The sequence below is a fragment of the Condylura cristata genome, unplaced genomic scaffold (assembly GCF_000260355.1).
Source record: "Condylura cristata isolate star-nosed mole 26May11 unplaced genomic scaffold, ConCri1.0 scaffold00021, whole genome shotgun sequence".
In the NCBI taxonomy this organism is placed as follows: Eukaryota; Metazoa; Chordata; class Mammalia; order Eulipotyphla; family Talpidae; genus Condylura; species Condylura cristata.
In genome coordinates, this window is record NW_004567122.1 from 3,470,947 (window position 1) to 3,489,330 (window position 18,384).

At 38.3% G+C, this 18,384-nt stretch overlaps 1 protein-coding gene across 1 annotated transcript in view; it reads right to left on the bottom strand.

Annotated features, from left to right (window-relative positions):
• Nucleotides 1-18,384, bottom strand: part of COL25A1 (collagen, type XXV, alpha 1) — a 106,831-nt gene that overhangs the window by 30,228 nt on the left and 58,219 nt on the right. The window contains 2 exon segments of the mRNA XM_004695908.1: nucleotides 3,319-3,381; nucleotides 16,352-16,396. Of these exon segments, the coding sequence (XP_004695965.1) occupies nucleotides 3,319-3,381; nucleotides 16,352-16,396 (108 nt within the window).

Below are 18,384 nucleotides of genomic sequence, written 5' to 3' on the forward strand. Positions count from 1 at the left end.
CCATTCAGGGTCCAGACTAGCTGCCCGAGATGAGACTCAGCCATGTGGGGAAGGTGGGGAGGGGTTTTAGTTTATAGTCACTGCTGCTGGTGCCTCTGCTGCTGGTGACTGCAGGGAGGCACAGACACTTTGCATGCATCCTACCTAAACCTCAGGACAAATGACAAAGGACTGAGCAGAAGCTCAGAGAGGTTAAGTCACTTGCCCAAAGTCACAAAGCTTTTAGAATGGGAGAATAGAAATGCAAAATGGTGCTCCAGCTCCAATTTTTGCATAAGTACTTTTCTAAATCATTTGTCCATCTCTGGTCATTTCCTTAGGATAGATTCCCAGTTGGGGAATTGTTGGGTCAAATGTCTGAACTTAAAATCCTGCCAATGGTATCACTTTGCCTCCTCTGAACACACTGCAGTGTCCAGCTTCCTGTGTGGTAGGTAGGATTTCAGTTCAGCTGGGGATGGGCTGTTTCTGCATGAGAGGGAAGGAACGCATTCATCTTGGAAAGGAGAAGAAAATAGGATGTGATTCCATGGGTGACGTGTGGGTCTCAATTCCATTTTCTTATCTGTATTGAGTCCACTCTGGGATGCCTTTGTGGTTTTGCAGGGGAGGTGGGATAGATCCAGGCAGGCAGGAAGAAGAAGCCTTCTCTTAGCCTGAGCTAAGGAGAATGTGAAAAGGGAGAGGCTGGGAGGGAGGTCAGGGACCTGACTGAAGACAGGAGATGGAAGAGATCCAGGAGAGATTTTCCAGGGACTAGAGAGAGAGGGCTTCTGTTGATACGCGGATATTTTTTTAAGTAGAGTATTTGCTATTTCTTTTTACATTTCACAGAATTCTAAAATAGTAAATAACTACGCTTATTTTAGGGATAAACAAATGTGGCTGCAAAACGTTAATCTGTAGGATGCCATGCAGAGTGGAGTCTATGTCTTTACAAATAATCTCACTTTTCCTCCCAATTCCCCTAATTATTCTTGCTGCTGTATTTGTCACCCAGATTGTGCTACTTTATTACAACAATGCCAGAAGTAGTAGCTTGGCACTCTCTGGCATCAAGTTACTTACCTTACTATTACATTTTACATAATTACAGATCATATTAATATCAGTCCTCCTCACACCACTCCCTCCCTTATATTGGGATGTAGCTTCAGGAGAACAGACACTGTTTTGTTTTATCTACTCTTCATTCTCAAATATCAGAAAGATGTGCGGCAAAAAATGTGCTGAGTTCACGAATAAATGGCACTAGTCGAAGTTTTCTAAGTTATTCAGCATCAAATTCCATTTCTCTAGCCTGATTAGATGTCTCCGGGGCACTGGTATAGACGCCGAGGTGTGGCAGTCCATCCAGCAGGTTTTTAGATGGTATTAAACATTCCCCTTCTGAACGGTTGGGAGTAAAAATGCAGGCTTGGTTTTTACATCTTAAGTCTGAATGAATATCATGGTACAAATCTAGTCTGCCAACAGATCTGAGGAAAGACCAGCATTCTCTGAAATGATTATGACTTTGCCATTATTACATCAAATTCACATTAGACAACTCAGTTGAAAGTTAACTTCAAAATACTGTTCAGAAAATGAATTTGTTGTCCACATCCCTTCCTGCGGAAATAGGAAACAGGGTCAGAACCTTCTTTTCTTTCACTGGGGGCTCAGAGCAGTATCTGATCAAGTAGTATCTGCTCTGTAACTTGGGCTGCCTTCCTTGTGAATGATAATTAATGCTGATTTTATAGCTCTGCATCTGGAATTTTTTGGAAACCGCAGAATAGTTTAAAATCAGGAAAGAAAGAAAAGATACCTAGGGATGAACTCTCATCTGTACCCCCGTGTTTCTGCAATATCCCCTTGAGTAGCAAACCCAATGCCACCAACATAAAGGGGTGCAGTTGATGTCTGGTTCTCTCCCTTTCTCTGCTTTTCCTTGGGCCATCTCCCTTGTCTATCTGGCCCTCAGGCTGCAGACCCGATTAACTGTTCTTGTCCTTATTCTCTCGTTCTCTCTGTCTCTCTTATTCCAGAAAGCACATTTATTACAGTGAATCTGTATAAACTAGACAAACATTTCTCATATTTTGCTAACAAGCCTGACCATTAATTATGAGAAAAAGAAATGGCTTAAAAAAACAGCCATTTTGCCTAAAATCAGAGTGTGGCCCTGTAGGCAACACATATTTTCCATCTAATAGGATTACAGTCATTTTCTTTTGACCAGTGGAAATGAGGATCTTGCTGTCAGGACAGACCATGAACATATTTCTCCAGTTCTTGGAAATCATCCTGGCTTATTGCTGGTGAACACAATATGTACCGAGGCAAAGATTGCTATGGTTTAAAAATAAAGGAACGTAGTTTGATCTAATTTTGCCCTTCTCTGATTCATGGGTCTGTCATGAAAAAACTTGCATCCTCAGCACTGGACCTTTTATGTCTTACAGGGAAGATAAAAGGAGAAGTATGGGTCTGACTGTATCCACAGCAACATCATTTTTTATATGGCGGCGTAGAGATTTTGTTTTTAGGGTCCTCTCTAGGGTTGCCAAGAGGATGATCATGGGATGGTTTTCATTATAGACTGTTTGTGCAGACATTATTCAGGATGGCTCCTTTTAGGATGAGGTGCTTAGGAATCTAGATGACATCAGTACTTGTCTTTGCAATGCAGGAAGTGATCGGGAACAGCAATAATATTTGATTTACAAGTCAGTCCTAAAATTGGTGACAAGAAGCAGGAATGAGTGATTTTTAGCTCTCCTCAGAATTCTCCAACTTTTGGGGTTGGATGCCCTGTGTCCCCAGATGATTCCTGCCCTCCTGTGAAATATCTTGGGCTCCAGTGAACTGTCTCAGCCTACTCATTTATAAATGCTGAAAAATTCACTTTAACAGTTTGCTTTACTAAATGTCTAATGTGTGATTTGATAAGCCACATATACAATTATTTTCAAAAAAAAAAAAAAAGAATTTTCCTATGGCCAGAGGGTTAATAAGATCTTACAAATTTAGAATCAATTTGGAGGGTGACTGGAGTTACTAATATATGCCACCAACCTCTTGTCCTGCTTAAAGCTTCTGGAATTAACGTCTTTCTCTACTTAATTTGGGATTCCCATCAGGTGGCCACTCAGGGGAGGGATAGGTAGTTAGATCTAGTTCACTAGTTAGATCTGGCTCACAAGTTAGGTCTTTGTGAGCCAAACATATCTGGTCTCCTCAACAATGATGCTTCCATGTTTCTCTGAACATCACGAATGAAAATTATATGACAAAAATCTCAGAAAGAAAGGGAGTGAAAAAGACTCCATTTACCTTTGTTCCTGGCAGCCCGGGTAAGCCTGGTTCTCCTTGAGGACCAATGAAACCTGGTTCTCCCTTAAGAAAAGATGGGATATGAAATCATTATTCATCTGATGGTAAATAAAGTTCAACTGATTTCATTCCACCACCGAGCTTTTACTCCCTTGATTGCTGAAATCCCTCTACTGACTAGGATCAGAACTGATCAGTGAAAATTCTTTGAGCAAAATTAGAAAGTACAAGTGATGAAGAAACCAGATAAATGTCTTTGCAATCTTGCTTACCTGCTGTCTAGTGTTTCTTACCATTTACCAAATTAAGATGCACCCTGTTGGGGAGGTGGGGGCTGTAGTAAAGACTCTCTGAGACCCCACCTCCTGGAATCACGCCCTGCAGTCACCTCCTTCCCTGTTGTGTGAACCGGACTGACTGAATCATCTAATGAACAGAAGGAGTGGAACATCACTCTGAAGCCTGCATCCTAACAGACAGTGGCTTCCTCTGGGGGGCTTTTCTGGTTCTCTAGTACTTGGATCCCTGACCATGAAGAGAGCAGGCTGCCCTGCTAAAGGCCACCCTGTAAAGAGACCAGAGCCGTGAGGGCCAAGGCTGTGGACAGCCACAAGTATGAGCTGGGGATGCACCATCCTGGTATCACCCTCAGATGAGAACACAGCCCCGTTTGGCAACTCGATGACATCTCATGGGGGCATGGTGGCAGAGACACCCAGTTGTTGCATTCAAGTTCCTGTTCTTACAAAACTTCAATCATTAATGTCTGTTGCTTTAAACCAAAACTTGGGAGTTATGTCAGAGGCAATGGATCACCAACATGGCGCATGTAGCTTTGGAAGACAGGAATGTTCAAACTGCAGAGAAATCTAGGAAAGGAAAAAAGTCTCTCCTTGCCACACCTCCATTACCTCGTCTCTGCCATCTGGAGGAAACCCAAGGGAGGTTTAATAAAAAGCCAAATGATCTTGCTTTTGGTTGCTGGCAGAGAGCTCTGACAACTTTGAGAATTTCTGAGTGTTGACAATGATGGGAATATCTCCTGTTCCTCATGACAAGCTGCTTTCATACATACCTGCATTTATGCTAATGAGGTGACTCCTGATGGACCCCTAGATAGTTTTGGGGTATCACCCTCAGATGAGGGTGATAGCTCCTGTTGCCACAGGAACCATCTGTGTGGTAAGAAGGTTGGTTGCTCAGCCTGTCCCATCTCTCACCATCTCACCAGGAGAGAGGTTGGCCAGTGATTTCATTACCCAGGCCTATGTAATGGCCTCTTCATTGAAAACCACAAACGGGGAGTAAGAGCTCCCAAGTTAGGGATTAAATACCACATTGACAGAACAGTGAACCCCAATTACAGGAGCTATTGACTCCTGCATTGGACTTTTTGACCTCACTCCATGGGACCTGCATATCTGGCTGCTGTTTCCTTGTATAATAAACTGCAGTAGTGAGAGCCCTTGAATCTGTAGCCATGCCAAACAGGCTAGGTAGCTAGGGAACTGTTAATTGGGGCCTGAAGTGAGGGCAGTCTTAGGGACCTGAGCCCTTAACCCTTTCAAGTCTGAGGCTAAACTCGACCAGGATGGAAGTGGAGGGGAGGGCGTTGTAGGAGAATGAGCTGGAGAGCTGGAAGTGGAAAAGATGCTACATACTTGGTATCAGAAAAGACCCAAGATGAGTATTCATGTTTTCTTCAATATCCATGAAGTCTGTCTTATTTTTCACAAAGTGAGCTCAAATATAATAGTTTTAACTTCCTGAAATATCTAATGAACTAATGACTTTTAAAGCAAAAAATGGATGGCTCCAATCTTAAATTGTTTTTTTTTAACCTCCCCGTGATTTATTTCTGAGGCAATTGCTAATGTGTGATACTCTTGATTTTTTGCTAAGACAGTGACCTTTTAACTTTTGTTTTACGATATTTGGAGTGAGCAGGAAAATATAAAGGGGGGTTTGGCAAGACATGTTCCATTATCATAAAGATGTTTGAAGCAAATGAATTTTAAAAATATATATAACTCTGGAGACTGGGTGGAGAACAAATGAACTTCATCACCCCAAAGTGTATCAAGTTGATATATAACTCACATGTATTTATCTAGTTTGAGGGGGGAAAGGATGGAGGATGGGACCATAGTGGTAGACTATTCATGAAATTTCTATAGCTCTATTGTATCCTTACATATCACGCAAAGGAAAATCTGAACAAAAAATTGTGGAGGGATCTCTTAATGGTTTAAAATGAAAATATACCACATTCAGATAAATATAGGAAATATATTTCACAAACCAACAAAAGATAAGAAATATATATACTTGTATATATATTTATAGTCACATATTTCTGCTAATAAAATGATACATACCTGATACATAAGTATATAATAATTCCTCTCAAAAACCCTCCAAACAAGCTGTATTAAAGTCAGTGTGTATCATTAGTAAGGACTCACTGTCATGAAAATACAATGCAAGTTAATAGGTTGCAAGTTTATGGGTAGACAAGGCTCTGCCATATCCATAGAAATAAAACGTTTAGCAAAGCAAATAGAAGCAATGTTCAGTCGACTAATATAAGCGAAAAAAGTGATTACACATTGCAAAATGTATTGCTTACTCAGGTTAATGTTTAGTTCATAAAAAGATGAAGCATGCAGTTTCATAGTTCACAAATAAATGAAGATTTGTAATCTCAGAGGTCTCCCCCAAAGTGGGTTTCCTTTAAAAGAAATATTGAGCATCAATTAAAATCTTCTTAGTAAAACTATAGGAAATTCCTTTAAACAGGTCATTCATAGGAAAGTTATTTATTTCAAGATGCATTTGAAAAGTCACATAATTTTAGCACTATTAATTTTGAAGACTTTGAGTATGATTAGTTATATTTTATCATGCCTCCCTCAGAAAGCATGTGCCATACTACATTTATTTCTCATTTCAGTTTTGTCAAGGGGAAAACAGCTAATTTCAACCTATAAATTCACAGCTCTATGCTTATCTAATTCCAGAGCTCTTACTCCTTTTAAAGACATCATTTTGTCCTCTATCTTAGCAGGACAGGGAGGAGAGGAACAGTGGTCTCAAGCTTCAAGACAGTTAGGATAAATGCACAGAACTCTGTCCATGTGTGTTCTTGAGCTGGTTGGCTGTTGTTCACCTTCCTAAGCTGATAGCAGGGGATCTCAAAGTGCCTTCTCACTCACCCTCCTTAGTCCATCGAGGAGGAAAAGCCCACTGGTTCGCCCTTAGATTCCACTCTGCACCTAACCTTTAAGAAACTACCACTTGTAGAATTTCGGGTCAGATCAAAGAAGAATATCCACAATTTTAGGAAAAGACTTTTCAAATAATCTCCCCTGTTCAATGACCTATCTGTGTGAGTTTTTTCTTTTCTTACACTGTAACTAAAACAACAAATTGCAACAGATTGGAGGCAGAAGGAGAGATGAGAATCCAGCTGCCTTCTATTAAACCAGACATTAAAGAGATTTGCAACATAAATAAATAAATAACACTGGCACCATCTTGCTCAATTTTTTTTTGTTTTGGAAAATTAAGTTATATTTCAAACAACATACAATTTAATGAACTTGTAATGGGCTTTAGGAATTTCTTGGTTTTAATGTCTAATTCAGATATGTCAAAAGTGTAAGCAAAAAAAAAAACAGGAACTGTTATAGTCCAAATTTTTAAATGTGTATGGAGTCTTAAAAAAAAATGTTTGAGAACTGTTGGTATAAAGGTACTGAACTGAGTTAAAGCCTGACTTCGAAAACGGGAATTCCAAAGTGGCAAATGTGGACGATTCTAGCATCATTAGGCTTAGTCAAGACATCATTTGGCAAAGCACTTAACGCTGTATCTAGAATAAAGCAAGTGAATGATAATGCTCCTGTAGTTAGCTTCCAGTTAGAAAAATGTTAGTTATTATTAGCAGTCATAGCAGCTAACAGGATTTTGCTACTAACTGGTGATAAATGAGGTGACTTTGCTTTCTTACAACAACATATATGGGGCCACATTCTCTATCTCTTCCTCATAAGTAGTAACTCTAAATTGGCCCTCCCTGGGGGTGCAAGGGATTAGGACGCAGCACTGCGAAGCTGGCCGCAGCCACTTCAGTGCAAGTTCAATCCCCAGCCCTGGAGGTGACCCACATGGTGCAGCACACCTCTCCTGTCTGCCCGTTGCTCTCCTCAGCAGTTTTCATCAATCTGCCTATTCTGCTCCTGCTTTGTCTCTGGTGAAATCTCTCACTGCCCCCGCACCTCTGGCCTGTACCCCAGTTCTCTATACATAAATAAATAAATCTTACATATATGCACAACTAAACATATATATATAGTATATAAAGAAGTAACCCCAATTTTCACATGTGAATATATCATTTTATGGGATGATCTTCATCTGCCATGGCATTTAGGACTGAAAACGTAATGAGGTTAAAGATATATTGTAAAGGTAGAAAAGCAGCAGGATTACTAAGAATGAATTTGGGCCAGCTTTCTAAACATTTTAGTGTGATTTTTAACAAACAAGAAATTAGTTATTTGACTGTAAACACAATTCTAATTAACCAGGGCAGAAGATGAAGACTGGCTAAGGAGAGAGGAGGGGAAAGTGACTGAATAGGATTCAAACATAAAATCCGATTTTGGAAAATTGTCTTTGAAGTAAATCAGACCACACAAAATGGGGTTACATCACTTTTCAGGGTAACAGCCAGGAAACAGCTTATTATATTGGACTATCTACTGATTCTCAGAACCAGTTTTTGCACAGTGAACTCAGTTGATCAGTGGGACATAGGAGAGGGCAAAACTGAAAATTATTTAAATCTATTTGAGGTCACACAGTGACATGGAGATATTGTAGGGGAAAAGAGAACTATAATGGAATCAAGCTCTTACTTCCATTACTTTTAATGAAGGTACAGTTAAAGCTAGACTTGATTTTTTTTAAAAATTTTTTTTAACTAGGCAATGACCTGTCAAATCATAATTTAAATGGACCATTTTAGAATACAGGGAGACCCTCTGAAAAGGATTTTAGTGACCTAGAAAAATGATTGACATGGGCAAATGCAAGTCAAACAGCTCAGCTGTTGTGACACTACTAAATATTGTTTCTTATAACAATATTAAACTTCTCAGTGTGTGATTTATGAGTGCTTTTTAAAAAATAACCAAATGAGGGAAAAGTCAGAGGCTTTAGTCGTCTGATGGGTATGGAACAGTGGAGAACCAGTGAATAGCATAATACTAATTACTTCAGAGTCACATTCATTTGTTCTTCTCTCAAGGTCCAGATACATGGGTTCATGTGAGCAATATATATATTTCTCTCATTTCATATATGTCTGCTCCTTCCATCTCTCTCTCCTCACTTGTCACCTCAAGTGGGGGTTCCTTAGTTATCAGTGAAGACAGGATTACAGTCAGTGAGGATTCCATTCATAACGGGTACTACTGATCATGTGGGTAAGGGAAGCAAGAGTGAAAGCAAATATTTGACAGATCTTAGAATGTCAATGCTTGCAAAGCTGGTGCTTAACTACAGGAAGAAAGAAAAGTCAAAAGTAAGAAGGCAGAGAAGAAGAAGCAATAGAGCAAGAGAGCAGAGAGAAGTCAGAAGAGGGGAGAGGAGCGATGGAGAAGAACATATGTGTTCAAATTTTCTGTTCCTCAGACAAGACCAAAACAATTAAATCCAGGTTTAATTGGTTATTTTTGGTTTGGTTTTCTTTCATTTGCTCTGATCCTGGAAACATCCGAGTAGATCTACGCTTGGGACAAACACTGAAAAATATAAACAATATGGTGCCTAGCACTTAAATACACAGCTGAGATCAAACGAGAGCTCTGAGATAAAAAATCTATACATGCCATTCTATATCAGAACCTTTGGTATGACCCAAAATCTTGATTGGTAAAACATAATTAAAAGCTGGCATTATATCCTGCTACCCAAACCACATGTTAACCAGTGATTAAATGTGTCTTCAAGAAAGACAACAGCCCGGTGAGGGCTGCTGGTACAGAGGACTACAGCACTGCCAAATTACAGAATCGATTTACTTTTCTGGTCTTTTCTTGGGTACTGCAACTAAGTAGCTCACCATCGATGATTTAAAAAAAAAACAAACAAAAAACCAGATGTCAGAAGTAACCAACAAATAAAAAAAGCAAGACCAAACAAATAGATTAAAACAAAGTGGGGGGCGGACCCAAATCCAGGTCTCAAAATTAAAGCTCTGACATGTTCGCTTGTGTTGAGCTGGTAGAAAAGGTGAATGATAGAATAGCTATAGTTTTGGAAACTAAACTGGGACTCAGATTTGGTGGAAGGAATACTAGAAAGTCATGATAAATATAATGAAACCTAGCAGTACCCTACAAAGAGCAGAGCAAACAGTCTGTCCTGACCATCTGTCAGGGTTGCTAATTAGAAGGCATCCTCCAACAACCCTAGGCAAGCAAGATGCACAGCCCAGTCCACTGAATAGACAGCCAAGTCCAAGGTGCCCCTGCACATGACCCATTTTGGGGAGGGACTAAGGAACTCACATTACTTTTTCTAACAATAGCTAACCCTTTCAGCAGCTACAATGACCACCTTGTATTAAGCATCCAGTATTGTTAAATATTCTGGTACTTTATACTAATTACCTAAGATTCAGTGTCAGTGACAGTGATTGATCCATTCTGTATTTGAAAAATTACTCTGTTTTGGGCCATAAGCTTTTGAGTTCTCTGTCTCCTTTCTCTCATACCTTGGCAATATGTACACAATAAGAAGTATGCACAAATGAATTTAGTCAGCTACAAGATAAGATTTAGTCAGCTACAAGAAGTGAGTAAACTATAAGAAGATTTAGTGTAGGAAGGTGAAGGGCCTATTTGTTGCATAAGATCAAGATAAGACTTTTGACTAAAGCTAATTCATTTTCCATTAAATAGACTATTAAAATAGCATAAATTCTATGTCTTTTGGTCAAAAACCATCCCCCAACACAAATAATTAACCATCTTTACCAACTGAGAGAACAACAAAAACGGCAATGAGAAAAAGCCTAGGGAGCGCATGCTTGGGAATTAAGAACACGACCTCTCTGAAGTCTGAGAGTAACTAAAGCACACAAATTCCTTATTAAAATCCACTTAGGGCCCTCCCTGGTGGCACAGCGGGTTAAAGTACAGCACTAAGAAGCTTAAGCCAATTCCAAATGAGTTCGATCCCTGCCTGCCCCAGAGGAGATCCACATGGCGCAGCAGACATCTCCTGACCCGCCAGCTGCTCCCCTCAGCAGTGTACTTCGACGATCTGCCTGTTCTGCTCCCCACTCTGTCTCTGGTGAATCCTCTCACCCTTCATATCTCTGGCCTGTACCCCAGTTCTATATGAATAAATCTTAAAAAAAAAAATCCACTTAGACCTTTCTTAAATGCCACACTGAATGCAAAGCAAGAAGGTATCGTAGAAGACCTTACTTTATCTTCTAAATGTTTATTGGGACAGTTCAATTAACACTCTTGTCAAATTTACATAAAGAATGTCCTTCATATAGATGAGGCAAGTTGAGACAAATACTTAGCTGGCATTACTAGTCCAGGGGAAAAAGGAAGAGACAGTTTCCTTCATACAGAAATGACTCACCAGGTGTTTCCCTATAAACTTCCAGAACTTACCATCTGTTAAATGGAATGGTGGCCAGCATGTCCTAACTGATTAACTTTTGCTTATAGAAAAATCTCTGGTTTTTCACTTATTACCATTTGTTTTATTTTTACAAGTCATTATCAATTAAAGGAGTAGAATATATTATTTTTTTAACCTATCTGAAACCCTTCTACAATACCATCTTAAACCAAGTCATATTTTCCATATTTATAACCCCCAAGTAGACCCAATTCTCACTGCCCAAAAAATAGTGCAACAAGGCTTGAAAATATGTGGTGATTCGCCTGGGTGCTAAAAGTATCACCAATAATTTTGATGAATGTGTCTTGACACTGAATGCATTAGCCACACAATATTGTTCTTGCTGAAGGCTAATTAGAATTCAAGCCAGCACAGTATCTGCTTTTGAGGATTACAGCAAGAACATTTGTTGTAATAAGAACCTCCAGGCAGCTAGTTTTGGTAATGATTGATTTGAAAAAATTTTGAAGGGGGAAAAAAAAAAGAATGAGAAAGTAAAGTCTGTCCCCCAAAATACTTATTTCCCTTAAGGATCGAATTTGAGTGTAAATTACAACATCTTGGTGATTATGATGAAAATGAACTACAATAGCAGGTTTATTTAAAACTCACAAAACACACCTTTTGGATTTTTTCCCCCTACCATGATTACCTTGTGAAATCAATTTGGGGGGTTTTACTGAAGGTTTCTTTATGACTGTTAGCAATCTCTTATTTCTGCTTAAATGCGTCTCCTAATTAGACTCTTAAATTACTCAACTGCTCAGACGTACTTTGGCCAGAGGAAATAATTATAAGTGACAAAAACATAATATTGTTCATTTAACCAGTATTTCTTTTTGGAATTCATTTCACAGTCTATGTTACTTCCCAAAACTTTCTTCTAGTGTTCTTAAATTGTGATTTAACATTTATGGACTCTCTTCTCCAATGGACGTGGAGGGTAAGCTATTATAAGGTTACCTAACACTATAGTTAATCCTAAAAATACCAAAGGCCATGTTTCTGTGCCTGTACAAGTTAGTTTTTATATGATTTAGTGTCAAGGATGATTTCATGTAAGGAGGTATAAGGAATTAGTTACTGTCTCATACCCTAGCCATCCTCAAGTTCTTGATCTGAATGTTAAATTTTCACTAATTTGGAAGCCAGAGGAAAAATATCAAGCTTTGAAGGAAGATAGGCTATAAGAATTTATTTGCCTCCCAAAAGATATTTTCTCTTAATATGTAACAATGTTTCTATTGTATTTGTCCCTACTGTATTAAATTCTGCTATGTAATTTTACATGTAACTATATAACAATGTTTACATTAAATGTTAATTACATTAATGTTACATTTAATGTAAAAATTTGGATAAACTAATTTTGAAGGGAAAATACATTGCTATACACACAGAAAATAGTCCAGAAGAACAGATGTTGTAAGTATGAATTATTTTATCTTTCTTCCTTCTTCATCCCTCATTTATTCAATAGCTATACTTATTGTTCATTTACTTTTTGAATAAGATCAGATAAACTGAAAATCTGTATTTGTAAGGGAAGTTACGAATTTCCAACATAACTGGTCAAGTTTTCTTTCTTCTTTACAAAACCACATTTAATGCCCAGAACACTGTATTCTTTCTTCTTTTATTCCTGGAGTAGGTTCTACGAAAGTGGGGGGAGAGTGTGATGTCATGTTTCAAGAGAAAGTAGGTTACCTTACTGTGCTTAAAGGTAACATCCCCCAGCACTGCAAAAAAGTTTTCTGAATTTATACCTACGAACCTATAAAGTAAAATTGATTTGAAGATCTAGATTCAGGAAAGACACTGTAGATGAGTGTGTCACCAATGTTTCCCAAAAGTCTGAGCTGCTCCAAGAGAATGAAGTAACAATAGCTCAAATTTATAGAGCATCTGGTGGAAGCTTGGCCATATTTTGGAGTGCGCGTACATTAACTCACATACTCCTCACAACAGCCTTTGGAGTTAAGTTCAGGAATGGTTTCCATTTTGGAAGGAGGCTAAAACACAGGCAGGTTATGTAGCTTGCCCAAGTCACACCAGATCTGCATACTGGTGGCCCAGTTCTTCAATCAGGGTTCTTAGCGACCACTCTTGTTCAATTAAAAGGGTAATACAATCATAAAAGGCATAAGTCACCTCATTACAAGTTTGAAAATAAGTGCAAACTTTTTTTTCAAACCAGAAATTTGAGTCTTACCCTCTTTAGTTAATATCAGAAAAACTAGTTATAAGTTTTGCCCTGTAAAATATATGTATTTATACAAATAATTTTTTGAGCTCAAATGTGATTCCAGAAGATCAACGTCTGCATGCTACACTGTGCATAATTTAATTTTCCCAGTTGAACATCTTGACGCTATATGAACCATGAATGCATGAAATAGGAATTCCAAATGTCTTCCACATGGTGAGAGACTTTCAAATACTTGTGCAGAAGCTCAAGGGCAGTTTGAAATTAAGTTATGCCTGCTCTCGGTGACTCTGATTCCGTATGCCTAAGGTATTAGCACTTCTCCCTGGTGGGACCTCGAGGTGGTAGATGGATGAGTCTGCTGTCTGTATTTAGGTGCTTTGCTCATTTCCGGAGAGCTGTGTGGAAGGCATTTGGATCTTCATTCTCTAAGAGCAACAGGTGGTGAATCAAAGCTTCCCTGGTATTCATGGCTGGTTTCCTCAATGTCTTGGGCATAACGGATGGCACGCTCTCTGACCCACTGGCAGATAAGGAGATGAATAGCAACAGGAAGTACTTCCAAAGTATAAACAAACACATGAGCCTAGGGAGATTCTGACTAGTGTTCTTGCTACTACTCACTCTAAATCCTTCCTTGTTGGTTTCCTCTTTCAAATATTGTTACACATTCAAACTATGAAATCAGGGTTAAATGTCCTGTGGCTAGTTATGCAAGATGTATTAAGGGAATAAAGGACATCCCAGATGAATGAAACTAGATGATACAATTATAAACTTTCAACTCCATGTTGGTAGATAGCCAGCAACCACAAAAGGCTGTGATGTTCTTAAACTCTCTCCTATACAGATTACTTCTTCATGATAAGCACCTATTACATCACTCACATTGTGAGTTACAAAGCGAAGAAACTTATGAAACTAAAAATAGAAGTTGTGATTTAAATGGAACACTGGCTACTTGTACTTGATAATTTTCTACAAAGTCTCTCTCATGAAGATATTTTGTTGATTGATAGCCTCTTGTCAGACAGTCACTAGTCAGATGCAGAAAACAAAAGGAATTATCAGCTACTTGAACTCTACAGACATGTCTGGAAATATGACCAGAGGCATAAAAGCATTTGCCGGAGGTGGCAAATCACCAACCTCTTTCCCAGTCTGGAAAAATTTGATACACAGATGACCAGGGAAATGCTGTGGGGTGTTTTTCAAGGTGGAAGATAAAATATAAACCCCAGGTCAGGGCAGCAAAAAGGAGTGAAGGGGGTTGTTTTATTTGCTTCCAGCCCATGTTTCCCTCAGCAAGGATGGCTGGGTTTGGACACAGCTGAGGCCCTGGTGCGAGCATCTAAGCGCATGACCTGGCCAAGGCGCTGCCCTTCCTCTCCAGCCCGCCCCTATTACAATGCCGCCAGGTACTCTTAACTCATGCAAACTATACTTTTCTTATCTTTGTTTTCAAAAATGTATGATTTTCCAATATTTGTAAAAACCTTTTAAATTGACTCTATAATAGGAAATCACAGATTGAATTTATGAAGTTATTTTTACTCAATAGCAAATGATGAGGAAATGACTGATTTGTTGGTTACTGGTCATTGGGTAAGTTGATTCCTCCCCCTCTTAATTCTGTTCTGTAGTCAGAGTTAGGTTTTCAGCTGTCTTTATCTGACTATTAATTCAGTTACTTTATATCCCACATATTAGTGACACCATCCAGTATTTATCTTTCTTTTTCTGACTTATTACTTTGGAAGCAACCTAAGTATCCCAGAACAGATGAATGGATCAAGCAGATCTGGTATAGATACTATTTAACAATCAAAAAAGACAAACTTAAGTCATTTGTGGCAGTATGGGCAGAATTGAAAAAGTTGATACTAAGTGAAGAAAGTCAGAGCAATTACTATTTCACTAAAAAAGTGAAAGACTTCTACTTAAAAGACATACCACATTTCTATGATGTTAGTCTGGAACCATCAAATAAAAAGTCAAAACCCAAATTTCTGAGTGCCAATCTTGAATACCAAATATACTCAAAACATGCCTGTTAATTATGCCAAATATCTGATAAAACATTATGCATGATACAATATGATGTTTGGGAATTCAATACCCAATAATATTCATATTATTTCATATTAAGCACTTCAAACACAACCTTTAACAAACACAACCTTTATGTTTGGGAATTCAATACCCAATAATATTCATATTATTTCATATTAAGCACTTCAAACACAACCTTTAACTGAACAGTATCAGCTCTTACACAGAAACTAGGAATCTGAATTTTAGAATGTTCCTACGTTTAAAGTGGTGTATGTATGATGAGAACAGAATAGTGAAAAATCTACTTGAATTATGTAGATTCTATCATACTTTAGGGCTAAGAGAAAAGTTTAAAATACAAAGCTTATTTTAGAGGAGAGAACACAGCTAAGTCAGAAGAACTTTTAATTTGCCAGGTACCAGGTGAAAATTTTTAAACTTGAAAAATGTTTCTTATCATTTTTAGATGGTTTTAAAACCATGCTTTCAAAAGAGGCTTTACACAAGTATTTTCCAAAGATAGGTTTTTTAAAAAAGTTTATGGGAAAAGTAGATAGGTCAAATATTTTAGTCCTATGATTTGTACTTTGCAGTGCAAATTATTGACAGGAAGGGGAAGCAAAGGCATTTTGGAGGGATTATTATAGTGAGTGAATCACTAAAACAGCTGCCTGAATGCTAGATTTATGGGGACGTTAAGGCCTTCAGTGTGGTCAAAATCTGATAAGATCTTGAGAATAAAATTAAAACATGAAGGAGAGAATAGACTTTATAGAGTTCCTATGATTTCAAATAAAGTGGCACTTAACATTATTAGTGGGGTATTTATATTAAGGTGAAATTGCAGAATATATAGCCCAGATAGCAATGGTAAACTAGCCATGTCTGTGCTTCATTTCTATGTGAAATAACTGAACTGGCTTAGCTGGCTGGTGAAGTCCTAAAGAACAGCACGGTATTTCTACTTTTCACCGCCCCCCTCCCCCCAACATTCCTCCAATTTTGGTGATGCTCACAATTACAGTTCTAGGAAACCAAGGCTATCAGCAAAGTATTTACCTTTATCCCTGGAAGTCCAGGCAGCCCAGGAAGCCCGGGTTCACCCTACATAGGAAAATCACACAGCATTATAGAACAAAACCCATCCAGCCACAGGATATGAGAAGAGCACGCAGGTTCTCCCAGGATGCTGGTTGCACACAGATGGACACTGTCCAGTTTCAAGAAGCTTGGTGAGATTACCCAGCTCAGTCAACTCTTGATTCAGGGATTGGTGGACCATTTGGCACAATTTTCAGGATCCTCCTACCCCCTGTCAGCCCATTGCCCACTGACATCTCCACCAGAAGGCAAAGAAGAGGAGTAGAAGGAGAAAGAACTCCTACATTTCACTACTTCCTGGTTAAGGATTTTAGGAGGAGGCTGAAGCTCTTTGGTGACATAAGGATTATGCAGGTATCTGAGTAAAGCATCCTGGTCCAGTGCTCTCTTACCTCAGATAATCAAGAGTTGGCTGTGTGAACAGATGGTCACATCAAAACAATATACATTAAAAGTCTTGCTCACTTAAAAGCATAGTAAGATTTCCTTTCCATTCCTGAATGATGAGAAGATAAATGCACGGTGAAGATTATACTGCCCTGTAGCCTGTACGTGTGGCAATTGCCGAGCAGGGCTAATGGAACTATGCAGCTGTTCCCCAGTGGAGGCTTGAGATTAAGTGGTACATTTTGGGTGAGCGCACTGGAGTCAAGCTAAGTCTCATTTTCACAAAATTGTCTACATTATTTTAAGTACAAAGTCTAGTTACAAGAGGTTACATTGCTGAGACAATCTCCTAGATTCTGCTAAAGTAGCATAACGGAGTAGCTGGAGGAAATGCAAGTCTGTTCTGTACTGGCTTGTGATGACTGTTACTTGTGGCAATAACTTTGCAGGCAGATGATATTTTGTGATGGTTGGTCAGGAGGATGACAACTATATTGAAAGAAAAGCAGGTATGGCATCATCTAAGTGTGTTAACAATGTCCTTTCCAAGAAGAACCTACTAAGTACAACCAGACATTTAATCTTCAATGTTACTACATTAGAATTATGAGGCAGCATAATTTGCTCTGGGTTTATCATAAAGTAACTTCAGATATTGTTTGTTCAGCTATATGGCTCGATGAAGGACAATGGTTTTCAAAGTAATTTGGATGAAAGGTAGTTCAGGAATGCAAATGAAAAACTACTCTCAAACTATCCAAATGAAAGTTTGCATTGGGAACCATAAGACTAAGACAACATCAAGCCAAAGAAGGATGATTATCAAAAATTTGATATTCTATTCAAAGAACACTTGTCAGAATAGATTAAACTATACAGAGATACGTCATATATTTGATGTTCTTTTTCTTTCCTTTTTGCCTTCAATAGATAAATTTAGGAAGGCCATGTAAAATGGTCTTCTATCCTTATTTGAATGAAGATTTTGTTCCTTTTTTAAAACAGTATGGAGTCCCTGAAAGCACAATAAATTGCTATAGAGCTGACAACTAATGAAAGGAAACATATTGGTGACAAAGCTATAGTTTATATTGTTAACAAAAAGTCATCCCAAATTCAGGACATTCTATTTGAGACACCTGTAGAACTATGTAGGTCAGAACACTTTCCCAGTAGCAATTATCCAAACTCTTCCCTCCCACCAAATTAAAAGGATTGCATGACTACTTTAGAGAAAGATCTTTTTATATGCCTATGTTTTCTAATAATAAGAGATATGTGAGAGATGGTGGAGTATTTTACAGTGTTGATTGAATACTACAGACATTTCAGCATTGAGCTGCTCCCTACACCTTGTGTGTGTGTATGTGTGTGTATGTAAATAGGTTGTAAATGTACTTTATAATGAATTTTGCTTCAGGAATTCATAGTTTAGAGTCTGGGATTTTTATAAACTTAACCTTTCTGAATTTGTTTACTCAAAAGTTGAAATATGAAAGATTATAAAATATTTCATGTTACCCTCTGTGGAACATCTCTTAACATTTTCGGGAAGACAACATTCTCCATCTTTACACGATGAAGATTTATCTGTCAATTAAGAG